Here is a 17,030-nt window from a genome sequence, read left to right on the forward strand (position 1 = left end):
AGACTAGTGGTGGGTGGTGGGCAGAGGGAGCAGGAACTAATGGACTGAGGTTCAGTAGAATAACTTCTGTGGAATATTCACTTGTTCATTTATTTATTTTAATCACTACTTAAATTTCTTTTTTATCCTGATTTAAAACTTTAATTTTGTTTTATTTTGCTCTGAGAGGTTGAACAGGTATGTACATGATATTTTTTAGGTTATTCTGTGGTACAGATTTTTTAAACAATGTTGGAGATGATTACTCTCATCCCATTGGGAGTTGTGTTTGAAAGGCATGGATGGTTAATAGCCTGGAGCATGCTGGTACTTTAGGACATCTACTGTACTCTATCATTTGTGTTAGTCGGGATTGCAATATTTGATATTTCCTTGGTCTCCAAAGCTTATCACCTGCGCCGTGAAGAAACAGATTGGTTTGACAAACCCAGGGACTCTCGTTTGGAAAATGGACATGGTCTGGACCGAAAACTGCCAGAAAGATTGGTGCACTCTAGACCACTCAGTCAACACCAAGAGCAGGTAAGTGCTATATCGGGCAATCTCTTAGATTTATATAACTCCAAAAAAATTCACCCAAAAATGGTCTCAAAATCCTAAATTGCATGAAATTTCTCAGTCAAGTTCACAAATTTAAAGTAGCAAGTACCTTACTGTATCAGCCACACCTGACATTGCAGCATAGTTGTGATGCCTCTGCCAGGAAAGTTGAGTGATTTAGTCGTCCAGCATTTAACACTGGTACATCATACCCAACACTGCTGTGCAAGGGGAATACATAAAACTCTTCAAGCACTTACAGACTATTAGGTGAAATAGATTTGGGTGCTTTCCGTGCTTTCAATAACAGTGTGTTCAAGTGTTATGAGTAGCAAATAAGAGGATGACCAACCAAGGCAGCTAGGGTCAGGGAAACCTTCCCTAGGGCGAAAAGAGAAACATTTTAAAGTCTATTAAATGGAAGTGTTTTATATGTATTTTTGGATTTTATCATCAGAACTTACATAAAGTAGGTGTTATTAATTATCTATTTATAGATGGAGAAACTAAAACTTAAAGGTAAATTTCACAATTAGATAAATATGATTCCAAAGTGAACTTACTCACTTTAGAACAAGTGAGGTGATACTTGGGTTGAGTTATGGGAGATAATGCAGGAGTTCAACAGTTAGATAATGTGAGAAAGATTTCTCTGGTAAGCCAAGTGGCCTTCAATAATTGTCTTAAAAGTTCAGATATTTGTAGGGTGTTACTCATAATCTCTAATACAATCACAAATGAGATAGATACTTTACAAACAATAACTACTAAATCATCTGATTACTGATTCATTGGTATAGAAGACAAGTATATTTTCAATAACAAAAAACAACCATATGCAATTACTATCACTTATTTTGGTGTTTGTCACATTAAGATATAAAAGATATTTGGATGGATAATAAGTATTGTCTATAAGATAATATCTGTATGCTTAGATTTGGTTTCTTCCTAAGTAAATTCAGTTTTCATGGACAAATTTCTAGCTGTTAAATAGAATTTTCTTTTCTCAGAATTTTGTTGTGATTTTTTTTCTATATGGTATTACATTTTCAAGAAATCTTGGGATTCTTCTCTATGCATTGCAAATACATATATTTTTTTAGTTTTTGGTATCTTTAATGAGTTTTTGGTTTAAGATGACGTTACCTCTATACACATGTTGATAAATTTCCATTTCTTTTTCACTTCATTTTAAGGTATCATATTATCGAATGATACTTTCCTTAGCTAACCTTGTTCTTATTTTTAAGTATATTTTATTGATTATGCTATTATAGCTTTCCCATTTTTTTTTCTCCCCTTTATTCCACCTCTGCCCTGAATTCCCTGCCCTCCAGCATTTCAGCCTCCCCCTTAGTTCATGTCCATGGGTTGTACATATAAGTTCTTTGGCTTCTCTGTTTCGTATACTACTCTTAACCTCCCCCATCTGTTTTATGCCTACCAATTATGCTTCTTATTCCCCGTACGTTTGCCCCGTCTCTTTCCCTCTCCTTCCCCACTGATAACTCTCCATGTAATCTCCGTTTCTCTGGTTCTGTTCCTGTTCTAGTTGTTTGCTTAGTTTTGTTTTTGTTTTTTAGGTTCACTTGTTGATAGTTACGAGTTTATTGTCATTATACTGTTCACAGTTTTTGATCTTCTATTGTATTTCAATCTCATCAAATAGATCTTGCTGGGGAGTAAGCAATATTAATAAAATTATCCTGCACATGTTTTTAAAATGTGAATTTACATGTTTTTGTCTACAACTACTAAAATAATAAATTTGCAAGCTGAAAATAACTTCATGGAATGTATTTTAAGAATCTCTTTGTAATTTCTTCTTATGCCTTACCTACCTCATTTTTTTTAAAGTTTAACATTTCCCACAAACCAAGATCAAGTCACTGAAAACAAAAATTCTTTAGGTAACCCTAATAAGATGAATTCTGTAAACTGGAGAGCTAAAAAAACAATGGCTTCCATATAGTTATTTCCCAACACTACTCTCTTCATGTATACTCAGAGAAGTCTTGTCCAATTTATTTATTCAACACGTATTCTTTGAGGATGCATTTTAAAGTAATCTGTCTCTACCTCAAAAACATCTCTAAGTATTCTGTCTGGATAAAGCATTAATATCCCTAGTGATACTTTTGTTCCTAATGGTCTGTTGCTGACATCTACATATTTATGAATTCAATTCACTGAGAATGTAGTGCATCATGTTTAAACAGTATAATTAGAGATCTGTATAATCCCCAAATTTAAGAATTATTTAATGAATTTCTTGTGGTTTTTAATAAAGTAGAAAATGTAAAAATCTATGTTTGAACTATATGTAGGTAAATGTAATAGAGCGAAGTGTACTTTCTTGCTAAAAGTTACATTTTTATAATTTTTTACATTTTAATTTTGATATCTGACATGCACACAGAAAACTAGAAATGTAGTTATCAAAACTGCAAATGTATAGGATTATGAATTATTACAAAGTGAACAACCACACAGCTGCTGCACAGACCAGGAAAGGAAATGTCGCTTGCCCTCAGAAATCTCCCTGCCATGCCCCTTGCAGATGGTAATACTCAACTCCCCCCTAAACCACAAATATTTGTTGTATAACAATTATTTCTTTGTTTTTCTTTAAAATTTTTTTCAACATAGAAGCTACATGGAAGACAACATGTGTTTTGATTATATTTATATGAAGTTCAGAATATATGCCTTTTGCATTGATATTCATTATCAAATACTCTTTTTACTCATTTATTATAATTTGGTTGAGAGAAAATAGCAAAATATTCTTATATTACTTACTTCCTTGTATCTCTAATCATAAAAAGGTAATACTGAGCTCTGGGTACCAATAAACCCAGATGATTTTATTTTAAAACTTATGCATAACAAGAATTTATGCTCATAAAATGCTCTGGAGGAAAGAGTAATAAAACCAAATTGACTACTACAAATACTAATATATCTGCTTTTTACAATATTTTAGTATAACATATATTAGAGACATAAATCTTTTGAAATCTTTAGACTCAAAATTATATTAACTACAGAAATAAACCAAATCTGTAAATCTATATTATTTTCTTTAAAATATGTATACATACACATGTGCATTCATGTAGTGGAAATTCATCTCTGCCTTGTAAATTGAACAGGTTACCTGACCCCTTTTATATTTTTGTTAATTTTTCTCAGTCACTTCATCTACAAGTAGGACTGACACCCTTCACAGGGTGGTTATAAAGGTCAACACTTCTTTTCTGTTTGTTTTTTATAGGAAATGGGTCAACACTGCTTGACTAGTACAGAATGCCTCCACTCTCTGCACTAATGCCCACACTTGCTGCAATGCTCGTGGAACTGCTATAGTGACGTACATTAAGCCCCTCTGAAAGAGCCACCCTTTCTCTTGATTCTAGGCCTTTGAATGTCTAGTTTCCTCTACCTGAATGCTCTTCCTCCCGTCTTCCCTTGGCAAACTCTACATATCACTTATGTCTCCATGCATATACCCCATTTTACAAGAAGCCTTCCCTGATACTACCACTACCACCTCCCCACAAATCTGGGGCAACAACAGTACTGCATGCATTGTTTCAGAGCTGTGAGCTCTTAGCAGGGAGTCCCTGTTGCACCCACCACGTTATATACACAGGGTGTAGCACAGTGCATGGAATGCCAAGAGAACACTCTGTATATTGAATCTAACATGGGTAGTTTTTTCTTTTTCTTTTTTTTTATTTTTGTTCAAGTAGAATTGTCTCCAATTTTGTAAAGATTTTATTTATTTATTTTTAGAGAGAGGGGAAGAGAGGGAGAAAGAGAAGGAGGAAACATCAGTATATAATTGCCTTTCATGTACCCTCTTCCCAGCTGCATGAAATTTATTTTTACTAAATTTAGTGAAAAATGAAGATCTTTAAATGCAGACTAGGAGAGGGAGGAAGGAGAGAAGAGGAAGACAGGAAGGAGAAGAGCTGATATCATAGAAAGTAAGTAGGGCAGAGGAGACAGAGTAAGAGAAAATGGAGGAAGAGAGGTGGATAGGCAGAGGGAGACAGAAAAAGAGGACAGAAGCCAGAGAGGGTGAAAGAAGGAAAATGTATATTCTTAACTGTTATGGATATAAATGAGGTTTTCAATGGCTTACAAAGTTAGTATAAGTACAGATTATCTAGATTGACTGATTATACTAACCATAATATGTTTATAATCTTACCAACAATATTTTAGTCTTACTTTGTAGGATTCATATAATATTCCTAGACTTAACAGGATTTTCCTATTGTTTGGGGAGGGTTTTATATTTGTTAGATATTTGATTAAGCTTATTCTTTCCTGAAGGGAATAAAAGCTAAAGGCTTTTATTAAAGCTTACACTTTTTAAATATGTATTTCACTTTTAATATCTAGAATTCTAACAGTTTTACAGCTGGATTGACAGATTAAAACCACACAAGTATTCAAAGGAATCTTTCTACACCAAATGTATGTCTTTTTTGGTTCCAAATTCTATTTAATATTTTGGTACAATATTTCCTTGCACTTTTTAAACATACTCTGAAATGGGTAATACAAAATGTCTCTTCACTAAACTTTATTTCATTTGTAATTTTAGTCAACATTTTTCTAAGGTAATAAATACAAGATATTATACTAATAAAATCTTGCCAATATTTTCCACTATTTATATGTTTTATTATTTCACAAACCTCTTTTAAAAGCAAAGTTCCATAAAATCTAAAATATAGTTTGCATCCACTGATTTACTTTTACTTCATAAATCTCCCTTCACCAGGTAGAAACAGAGATAATGAGGCTTATGATATTTTCATACTCAAGTTTCAATAATGAGAATTGAAATTGCAGTCTTGAGACAATAGCTTTAAGTGTTGCTTCTCCTTCCTAAAGAATGTCAACAGTAAGTAAATGAGAAATAACACCATCAACAACAACCTTGGAATACAAAGAAGGCCTCAGAATGTATTAGAGTGAGCAAAGGTTTTATTTATACAGAATTAGTCTCAGCATCAGTATACACTGAAACTTCTAGTAAAGGTACTCAGCAAAAGGATAATTTGTCAATAAAACCAAAGCAACATAAATATAAAGTGATCTTACGATAGTGATAGAGATGTGGAATATGAGGATCTTCTCTGGCTTTTCTCCCCTAACTCCAAAACAAAATCAGCAGCTGTTAGTTTTCCTTTGCATGCTTTATGCACTGTTAATCACTGTTGACTATGTACTACTGTATTAACAGGCATCTTTTAGAATCTGTAGCATGTGCTTATTAATTTCTTAACTACAACAAATCAGCTAAAATTTTTGTATGACTATAATGAACTTAGAAACCAGTAATACAATGCGTGAGGACCCCCCAAAATGGAATTATATTCTGGAGGGCAGACACCTTGTCTTACAGGCTTCCCCACTAGGTAAGTGTCCTAGGAACCCATCTGTAATAGTGTACCAAGCTGGTGGTGTTGTGAGAGGCTGCATTCAGCCTCAGTGAATTTTTCTTTGAACACTCAGTGCATTTGCCCATTTCATGATGGGTGATTTGTGAGCACACCTGCCCACACCACACTGAGAGTTCAGCAGTTTTTGACCAAAAATGGCCTGACCCTGGCATCCCACTCTCGCTATTCACCCTATCTCTATCACCCTATGGTCACAAGTGACTGTTTTCTGTTTCCCCTGGTGAAAAAAGCCCTCAGAGGAAAGCGTTTTGCCAATGTGGAAGAGGTGAAACAAAAAAACAGCAAAAGCACTAAATGGCATCAAAATTGATGAGTTCAAAAACTGTTTTGAGAGGTAGAAAAGTCTTGATAGGTGTATTGCATCAAATGGAGAGTACTTTGAAGGTGGCGGAAGTTTAAACAGGTAAGGATAATTTTTTTATAAATATATTCCATTTGTTGATCTCACCTCATATTTTATAGTGTAAGATGCTTCAGTGGTGATCATTTCTGAAATTTTTATTACATTGTTAGTGATAGACTCAAATGTGTTTTTCTAAAAGGTCTGATTCTGCATGTTGCACTTTTAAGTGTCTTAATACAGATTTTTCACCTTGTCACATGTATGTTTAGATCATACAGATGAATGGGAAGACTGTGCACTACATCTTTCCTCATGCAAGGATAAAAATAACGAGAGACTCTAAGGATCACACAGTTTCAGGTAAAGAAAATCAAATAATCTAGTCCTTTTACTTATAATGTCATATATATATGATACACATATATGTATGTGTGTATATGTTTGGATTTCAATTTGGATGACTGACTAAACATTAGAAAATACCACCTTTTTGTTATAAATGTGTTTTGGAAAATTTCAAAATATAAGCAGGCTATATGTTTGAACACAAGAGAAAATAGAGTAATGGCATGGTCATTAATATGACAAATTACTGAATGGTACATGTTTAGATTATTATTTTCATTAACTGCATTTTAAAAAGTGTGCATGGCATTATAATGCTCCATAATTTTTGGTCTACTGAGTAATATGGTCACTGGTTTGGGACTATAAAACAGTTCCTTTCTTGCATAGGAAGAAAAAGCTATCTTGGATTCTTCAAAGGAGTAAATTCCTCTATACCTTGTGAATTTGAACATCATCAGTTATGCTGAGTTATTGGGTTTTTTGGATTTCTGTCCTTCTATAAACCAAATATTATGATGCAATTTTTAAATGCTTTATTTTGAAATAATGTTGGACTCTAAGAAAATTTAGACTCCTTGAAAATAGTACACTTAGTTCTCTTGCCCACCCTTTCCCCAATTTGCCTAAGGTTCACATCTGTGTAACCACAATGAGATGATCAAAATCAAGAAGTTAACTTTGCTCAGATACTATTAAAACACCAACAGGCCTTATCTAAATTTTGAGTTCCTTCACTCACCCACTAATTTTTTTTTCTTTTTCTAGTCCAGGGGCCAGTTCAGATCTCTCATGGCATTTAGTTTTCATACCACTTTCACCTCCTCCAGTCTGACAGTGTCTCAGTCTTCCTTTGTCTTTCATGACTTTGATGCTTTTGAAAGGAGACAGAATTATTACATTGCAAATAAAAAATTCTGTTATTTAAACCTGAGACAAAATATAAATTTATAAAAATTAATGGTATTTAATATATAAGTAGTAACTGTATTCTCATTCAAGTATTCTGTTTCATGACACTGTATATCAGGAGAAAATATCCATACTATATGTTGATATGTATATATATATGGATATACATGGGTATATGTTATAGGTGAAATATCAGCATGATTTATGAGCTAGAGGGGTTTTGTTTTTGTAGGACTGAGATAACAAAAAACAAAAAGAGGTATTTTTTTGGTATATTTCCTTGCAGATTTTAGACCATAGAGCATGTGGATATGGAACAGGTTTTGCTTTGAGCAATTTTTCTCTATTTTCATAGAGAATGAATCGATTAAGAGCGTAATGTTCTTTTCCTTTTAAGATTGGGTAATTCATCTTCTGCCAGAGACAGATAATTCAACCTTTTATGGTTCTATTGCATGCAGACTGTATTTTAACTACTGATGAAAATTCCAGGGGTGAATCTTAAACTGTTTTTGTAGAAAAAATTACTTGCTAGAAACTATTTCAGTTCCTTCCAGTTCATAAGATAAAACAATATACTACTTTGTAGCAATGCCAAAAATTATTTTTTACAACAGAAATCTTCAAACCATTATTCTCAGTCATTAGGACTATTATTATACTGTATCTATTTTTCTACTATATTATTATTTTTATACTATGTTAATAATTTCCTTAACCTTATTATATTTTGCCATTCATTACTTCACTTTACTCTCTTTTACTACAGTTAGGAAAAAGGTTTTCAAATATAAGAGTAACAAAAATAAGAGCTATTGATTTCTTGTAAGTATTGTAGTCTAAAAACTAGATCCAATTTTCTCCAGTATATAGATTTTGCAGAATGAAAAATATAGATTATTGTTTTGAACAACAAATTTACTAATAGCATACTATGTATTTCTCTGAATGCCCCTTTTTCTTTAGATATTTGCCTAAAATACTAATACAAATATTTTCCATTATATTTTCCCTGCATTGGTTACTACAGGGTAAATATAGTTCTCATGTGTCCTTAGGTCACATAAACCCAAGTTTTTTTAAAAAATTAGTATCGTTTTCAAATAAGGCTTTACTACTTTAAAAGGATTTAAATACATGCAAATGCAAGGCTACAGCCTGAAATGACAGTCCCTGATGAACAGTTTCTAGAAGTTCTACACTTAGAGGCAGGAAGCCCAGCATAGAGCATTCAGGCTCCTGGCTAATCTGGTTCATTTGCTTCTCAACCAAAAGCCTAATTGGATTGAGTAGATATTTGGTGATATTAAGGATTTACTCTTACTTTTTCTTCCTATGGTTACCATTTTATATTAATGTTTTCAATAAAAATTTAGAGGATATCATTTAGAGACGCATATTAAGATATTTAAAGATGAAATAATACCTTATCTGGGATTTGCTTCAAAATTACCTGTGTGGAGGATTGTGGAGAAATAGATCAAAGTTGACCATGATTTGATAACTGTTGGACCTGGGAAATTAACCACACTGGGTTAAATTATTGTCTAGTCACTACTATTTTATATGTATAAAGTTTTCTATAATAAAACATTTAATTTGTTTCTCAAGTTTATAGACATGAGAAACTTGTCCAGTTACTTTATCAATTGTGAAAAAGCTAATCTAAGCTAATAATTTAACTGCCTTTGTAAAACAAGATAAGGTTGTAAGCAAGGAAGGAGTGAAGAATAAAATATAGTAGTATGGTTATACTATTACATTTATCTGTGTGATTACTTGGGAAGTTACATAATGTCAAATCACTGGGCTATATACTTGAAACTAATATAATTTTTAGGTCAAGTATAACTGAAAATCTAAAAAAATCACTTAAAAGTAAGATAAGATAAGATAAAATAAGATAAGATATAGTATAGCTGGCTCTCCCAAACACAGAAGGACATGGTTATTAGTAAATGTTCATTTTTATTATATAAATCCATTGAAAGTACAAATACTGTATATCTTACATAATATTTTAATAAACCATTCTAATTGGATAGAGCCTTAAAATATTTCATAAGAATTATATAAAATTAGTATTCCTCTCAAAAAAGGGAAAACATTTTTATTTATTGGAACCAAAAATAATTTTAACATAAGTGACAGGAATAGAAAATGTTATTTTTTTTTGTCCTCCTCCGTGCTACTTAAAATATGAGCAAGGAACCTTCATGGTTCCCAAGATTTTCTCAGGGGGTCTACAAGGTTATAATTGTTTTCATAGTAATGCTAAGGCAGCATTTGCCTTTTGTACTCTCATTTTCTTGTGACTACACAGTTTATCAAAAGCAACACATTGTCTACAGAGTAGACATGAGAATTCAGCTGTCATATTTAGCTCAGAATTAAGATTTGTCACAATGTAAAACAATGTCACCCCTCTCATGTTTTATTTTTTAAGTCATTTATATTTAAAATGTGATTCATTTTAATATGGAATGAGTTTATTATTATTTTAATTCATTATCAACTATTTTGAATTTTTTGTTTTCACTTACAATACAGAATCTATATGTAGCTATAAATCACATAAACAAAAGCTCTTTAAGGCCCTCAGTACTATTAAAGAGTATAAATGGCTCCTTGAAGCCAAAATGTTTGAAAATCACCACTCTCAGGACATTTGAAAGAGAAGATTAAAATGTTATAAGTAAGCTCTTCTTTTCTCTGTAAAAAATTATACAACATTAATTATTTTGTAACCGTTTTTATAATTTATTAAATGCATTTTAATTTTTTTATTCACTAATACATGTTCATTGAACACTCTTAGTGTGATTTATGTTGTGTTGCTTGTTGGATTAGTAGAATGAATATAACAAACCCTTGTTCTGAAACTTCCTCATTATTTAGTAGAAGAATATGATACGTAAGTAATTATTAAAGTAAAATTTTAAGAACAACTGAGAGAAAGTGAAGGAATTGATAAAACTCTGTTGTTCATCTGTACATATGGATGTGTACCTGTGTGCACACATAAACAAATGCATCATTACTTATACTTTTGTAAGGAATGCAGACACGAATACATACATACACTTTTCTATTAAAGGGTCCACAAGTTTTAGAAAATACATCCTTTAACTTTTAACTGTAAACTTCAAAAATATAATTGTACATGGTGATCAACAACTCTACAAGGTTGTTTTTTTATTATTTTTTAGAGAGAGGGGAAGAGAGGGAGAGAAACACCAATGTGTGTGAGAGAAACATGAATGGGCTGCCTCTTGAACACCCTCAGTGGGGGACCTGGCCTGTGACCAAGACATGTGCTCTGTCTGGGGGTCAAACCAGCGACCCTTCTGTTCACAAGCCAGCACTTAATCCATGGAACCACACTACCCATGGTTGTGCAATGATTTTGAAAGTCTTTATTCAGCTAAGCTAAGGCAGCAAAATGGAGAGTACCGGTGATGAGTTTTAGAATTAGAAAGCTCTAGGTTGGAATTCAGCTCTATCACTTAAATTTTGAGAATATGTTTGTTCTGTGAGAGCAGTAAGGCCAGCTCTGTGTATCTCACATAATTGCAAAGGAACCTAGCACAGAATCTTGTACTTACTGTACATCTAACAAATATTACTTCCCCTTCTCTTAGAAATTATCAGAAAAAAATGTAATGCTTAGGAAATGAGTCTCTTTTATTTAGAATTCCATCTTATGCCTCGAAACACAGCTGTTTCCAACTAGCCAAAAAAATTATTCTGTTTTTAAAAAAGATATTGCTTTTGTATAGTTCCATGATGGGCTGGTTACATCTGCAAGGCTAGAAAGACTAATTAGCAAATGTAATATTGAAGAACATTTGAAATGTTTAGCTTCAAAAGGTAGCAATGTCTCCTATGGAAATAGTGGCTGATTTTCTAGCCCCCAACAGTTCACCGTCTTATTGGGCTTTTAGGAACAGGAGATGAATGTGTCAGATCTCAGTGGATATGAGTCAATAGCGATGCCACATCTGGGCAGCTCTTTTTATTATTTCTGTTTTAACATCTATAATGAGGTATACTGTACATTTAAATGTTCACATTGTCAGTGTACAAATCAATGACTTTTAGTAACTGTATGAAGTTGTACCACCATCACTGCAGTCTACAACACTGTTTTAGAACATTTCAGCCATTACAAAGCTCCCTTGAGCCTGCTAGCAGTATCAAGTTCCAGCATTGCTTGTTCAATCACAGGTGAGATTTACTTTCTGTTTCTGTAAGTTTGTCTTTTCCGAGCAGTTCACATAAAGTTAATCATGCAGTTTTGATGCCTGGCGCCTTTCACTTACTACAACTTTTGCAGGTTTATCTATTTGGAGCACACAGCAGTAGTTTGCTCTTTTATTGCTAAGTAATAATCCATTGCCTGTATACTATACATTTATTTATCCATTGGATTTTTCTGTTTTTAAAAGTTGCATACATAATTTAGATGTATGATATTTTTGCATGGTTTTCTAGAAGTGGAATTGTATGATAATTTCTTTTTCACTGTTCAAGAACTGTCAAATAGACTTTCAGTCAAGATGGAAGCGTAGATAAATATGGCTCTCCTCCTCACACAACCACAGCAGAAAAATCACAACTGAACTACAAAACAACATTCACCCAGAATCATCAGAAAATCAAATTGTGTGGAAGTCCAACAACCAAGAAATTAAATAAATCACATTTATCCAGATGGGTAGGAGGGGTGGAGACATGGAAATGCAGAACAAGCAGACCCATACCCATGTGTGGAGTATTAAAATCAGGAGGGTTACCTCCGGAGCAAGGGATCCCAGCCCCACATCAGTCCACCTAACCCAGGGTTCCAGTGCCAGGAAAATAAATCCTCATATCTTGTGGCTGTAAAAGCCAGTGGGGGTTGGGGTGGCAGAAGAAACTGCAGGATTCTCAGGTGTCCCCTCTTAAAGGGCTTGAAACAGACTTGGGATTTACACAGACTCACTCCCTCCAGGCTCTAGCAGTGGGGCAATAGCTGGAAGGGCACTAGTGGTATATGGGGAGAAACTAAAGTATCTGGCATAAAGGTGAGTGCCAGGGCACAGATTCCTCCCAGACAAAACACCAGAGGCCAAGCAGTAGCCATTGTCCCTATTCTGAGCCTTCTCCCACACAGAGACACAGAGCGACGACACCATATCTGACACTACATAAACCTGGTCCACGTGAGTTGTCCCGCCCTGGTGATTACCTAAGGCCATCCAGCTTATGGATGTGTTTTTCTATAATAGGCTACACTACTTTAAGATGGGGAGTCAAAGCATCTCTACCTAATAAGTAGAAAGAAACTACAAGGAGGCTGCCAAAATGAGAAAACAAAGAAATATGGCCCAAATGAAAGAGCAGAACAAAACTCCAGAAAAAGAACTAACCAAAATGGAAAGTAGCAATCTGTAAGATACAGAGTTCAAAATACTGGTTATTAGCATGCTCAAAGAACACATTGAGTACTTCAACAGCATAAAAAAGACCCTGGCATAAATGAAGTCTATAGTAAGTGAAATAAAGAGAAATGTATGGGGAATCAACAGTAAAGTGGGTGAATCTGAAAATCAAATCAATGATTTGGAACATAAGGAAGAAAACATTCAATCAGAACAGCAACAACAACAACAACAAAAAGGGATAAGGAACCTCTGGGACAACTTCAAACATACCAATATCCGAAACATAGGGATGCCAGAAGGAGAAGAGGAAGAGCAAGAAATTGAAAACTTATTTGAACAAATAATGAAAGAAAACTTCCCTAATTTGGCAAAGGAAATAGACATACAAATCCAAGAAGCACAGAGAATCCCAAACATGTTGTACCCAAAGAGGACCACACCAAGACACATCGTAATTAAAACGGCAAAGGTTAAATACAAAGAGAAAATCTTAAAAGCAGCGAGAAAAAAGCGGTTAGTTTCTTACAGGAAAGTTCCCATAAGACTGTTAGCTGATTTCTCAAAAGAAACTTTTCAGGCTAGAATGGACTGGCAAGAAGTATTCAAAGTGATGGAAAGATCTACTACCTAGATTACTGTATCCAGCAAAGGTATCATTTACAATGGAAGGGCAGACAAGGTAAAGCTAAAGGAATTTATCGTCACCATGCCATTATTATATAAAATGCTAAAGGGACTTATTTAGGATAAAGAAGATCAAAACTAAGAACATTAAAATGGCAATAAATCCACATCGACAATTGAATCTAAAAATGCAAACAAGCAGAACAGAAACAGATCATAAATATGGAGATCATTTGAAGGATTATCAATTTGGAGGGGGGGAGAATGGGGGAAAAGGTAGAGGGTGTAAGAAATACATATTGGTAGGTACAGAAGAGATAGGATGTTAAGAACAATATATGAATGGAGAGCCAAAGAACTTATATGCATGAACCATGGGTGTGAACTAAGGGGGCTGTTGCCAGAGGGTATTCAGGGTCCTGGGTAGAGGGAGGCAAAGGGAGAGAATTAAGACAACTGTAACATCATGATAAATATATTAAAAACTGTCAAATAACAATGTCCAAGGGGTCCACTTTCTCCTTATCACTGCCAACATTTGGTAGTCTGTCTTTTGGGGTGGATATGGATATATCTTGTTTTAACTTACATTTTCCTAATACTTATAAAGAACATACTTTAAAGTGGTTATAAGCAATATACATGTCTTCTTTGGTGAAATATCTATTCAGATCTTTTGCCCATTATTTATTTATTTGTCTTCTTAACAAGTTGTAAAACTTCTTTTATATTTTGGATATAAGTCCTTTATAAAGGTATATGATGTACATATATTTTCTTCAAGTCTGTCTTGTCTTTTTCTTTTCTTAAAGGTGAATTTAAAGAAAAAGTTTTGCATTTTAATGGAATCCAATTAATTGATATTTTTATAGACCATGTTGCTCTTAAGAGCATATTAAAAACAATCCCAAGGTCACAAGGATTTTCTCTTCTGTTTTATACCAGAACTTTTATACATTTAAATCTATGACCTGTATTACATTGATTATTATATATGTTATGAAGCAAGGTCCAAGTTCATTTTTTGAATCACAAATGGAGATCCAGTTGTGCAAGCACCTTTTATTAAAAACAAAAAATTCCCCATTGAATTGTTTTGGCCTCTTTGTCAAAATTAATCTACCATTACTACCAGAATTTGTTTCTGGGTTCTCAGCTCTGTTTTGTTTGACTGTATTCCTAATTTATTTCACCAGTATTACACTCTCTTACTTACTCTAGTTTTATATTAAGTTTTGAAATTTGGCAGTGTAAGTTTTCTAACTTTATTTTCCAAAATAATTTTGGTTCTTCTAGATCCTTTTACTTTTCATAAGATTTTAGTATTATCCTTCTGGGATTATGATAGGGCAGGGGTATCAAACTCATTTTCACTTGGGGCCACATCAGCTTTGCGGTTGCCTTCAAAGGGCCAAATGTAATTATAGGACTGTATAAATGCAACCACTCCTTAGGGTCAAGGAGCTTGGTGTTGCTGCTGCGTAGAAACAAGGTGCCAGGCTGGATAAAACAAGATTTGGCCCACAGGCCTCATCTTTGCCACCTGAGTGATAAAGGTTTCATTGAAATTATAGGTCAATTTGGAGAGAATTACAATCTTTATAACATTGAGTCTCCTAATCCATGAACATGTATTATCTCTTTATTTAGGTCTCTTTTAATTTCTTTTAGTAAAGTTTTATAGTTTTCAAAGTGCAGGACTAGCATTTCTGTTGTTAAATGTCTCCCAAAATATTTTATTTCAGCGTGCTATTGTGAATAGAGTTGTTCTTTAAACTTCAGTTTTGGATTATTAACTTTAATTTTGTGGAAATATAATTAATACAGTTGATTTTTATATACTGACCTAGCTTACAGTCTAGTTAATCTTGGTTTTAGGTCTAGTAGGTTGTTTTGTTTTTTTTTTTTTGTAAAATTTTTAGGATTTTCTTACATGCAATATTATGTCATCAGCAAATAAAGACAATATACTTTTCCCATTCCAGTGGGGATAAGTTTAATTTATTTTTTTCTTATTGAGCTTGCTAAAACTTGCTATACAATGTTGAGCAGAGTAGTAAGAGCAGACATCCTTGTTTTGTTCTTACAGGATTTTAGTGAGTAGTTTGTGACCACTATTCAGGGACCCTGCTGTAACCCAGCGACAGAATTCTTTCCTCTCGTAACCTTCCTCCATATTCACAGAAAGGGGTTTTTTGGTCTAAAAATGTAAAAAGCTAAGAACTGTTTAATAAAAGCTTTAAAAGTCAACAGTAGTCAGGCATTCCACTCTTCTGATAATCAGCAGAAATCTCAAACACCAGCAGTATGTGAAAGCATCGGGTGAATTATATTTTCATATATGGAGGATAAAAGGACGTTTACATACATACGTGCATGCCTGTACATACAGCCAGTGAACCTTCATACTGACTGGGTAAAATTTTAATGGGAAATTACATTTGTGATATGGCCTTATTTACACAGGTTGATCATTATATTGTGCCAATATGCAACCAAAGAAATTATATACGGAAAATCCTAAGAAAAGATGACTATCTTAAATATGTTAGAAACCTATGATATAAAAATAATTATATTGTTTGCTTTGCTCATACAAGTTTTCCTTTTGCTTCTGAAATAAGTAGAGTATAATCTTCTCCACCAAATAATAATATTATCTTTTTTCTTACTAACAAGTGTTAACAATGAAAATCCACAAGCTTTGAATAAAAATGATTTAGAGATATATCAGTATTCAGACTTGAGATAGAACCTTCTAGATGGTAACAGTAACTTTATATGTCTTATCCAGTATTTATCAAAAATATGATCAGCATATTAGTTTTAAAAAAAAAACCCTCATGTTGTATTTTAATAAAACTAGTTTAGCCACCCTCTCTAACTGTTAAATCAACTTTAAAATTTTTTAAATAATGTAAGATTACCAAAAGAGATTTATAATAAAGAACTATATTCCACTAGAATTAAGTAGATATTTAGCATTGAATATAGATTCAGCCTTATACTACATACAAGGCAGACATAGGAAAAGCCTATGCAAGAACTCTGCTTCCAAGAATTTGCAAGACACTTAAAGAAGTAGAACTAATACACATAAAACAATGAATACTAAAAACTACATGTTGAAAATTAAAATATGTGCAACAAACTGTGACTAAGTACATGTATATACATGTATAATTTTTGTACAATACCATCTTCATCTGTACAAAGAATTTTATGAAGGGGTAGAGAAAACCTCTTTCCCCATTTTCTCATGAAGATTTTAATTTCTCTGTTTCCTCTTAGAGGCATCAAAAACAAACCTCCTATCTGGCTCTCAGCTGCCAGTAGCTAATGCACATCATTCTC

The 17,030-nt window shown here is 33.4% G+C and overlaps 1 protein-coding gene across 6 annotated transcripts in view; it reads left to right on the forward strand.

The window, feature by feature from the left end:
* Positions 1-17,030, forward strand: part of PCLO (piccolo presynaptic cytomatrix protein) — a 353,058-nt gene that overhangs the window by 206,002 nt on the left and 130,026 nt on the right. For all 6 annotated transcript variants that reach the window (XM_036010675.1, XM_036010676.1, XM_036010678.1 and 3 more), the window contains exons 8-9: positions 386-522; positions 6,639-6,729. In XM_036010675.1, the coding sequence (XP_035866568.1) occupies positions 386-522; positions 6,639-6,729 (228 nt within the window). The remainder of the gene's footprint in view (positions 1-385; positions 523-6,638; positions 6,730-17,030) is intronic.

The sequence above is a fragment of the Phyllostomus discolor genome, chromosome 10 (genome assembly GCF_004126475.2).
Source record: "Phyllostomus discolor isolate MPI-MPIP mPhyDis1 chromosome 10, mPhyDis1.pri.v3, whole genome shotgun sequence".
In the NCBI taxonomy this organism is placed as follows: domain Eukaryota; kingdom Metazoa; phylum Chordata; class Mammalia; order Chiroptera; family Phyllostomidae; genus Phyllostomus; species Phyllostomus discolor.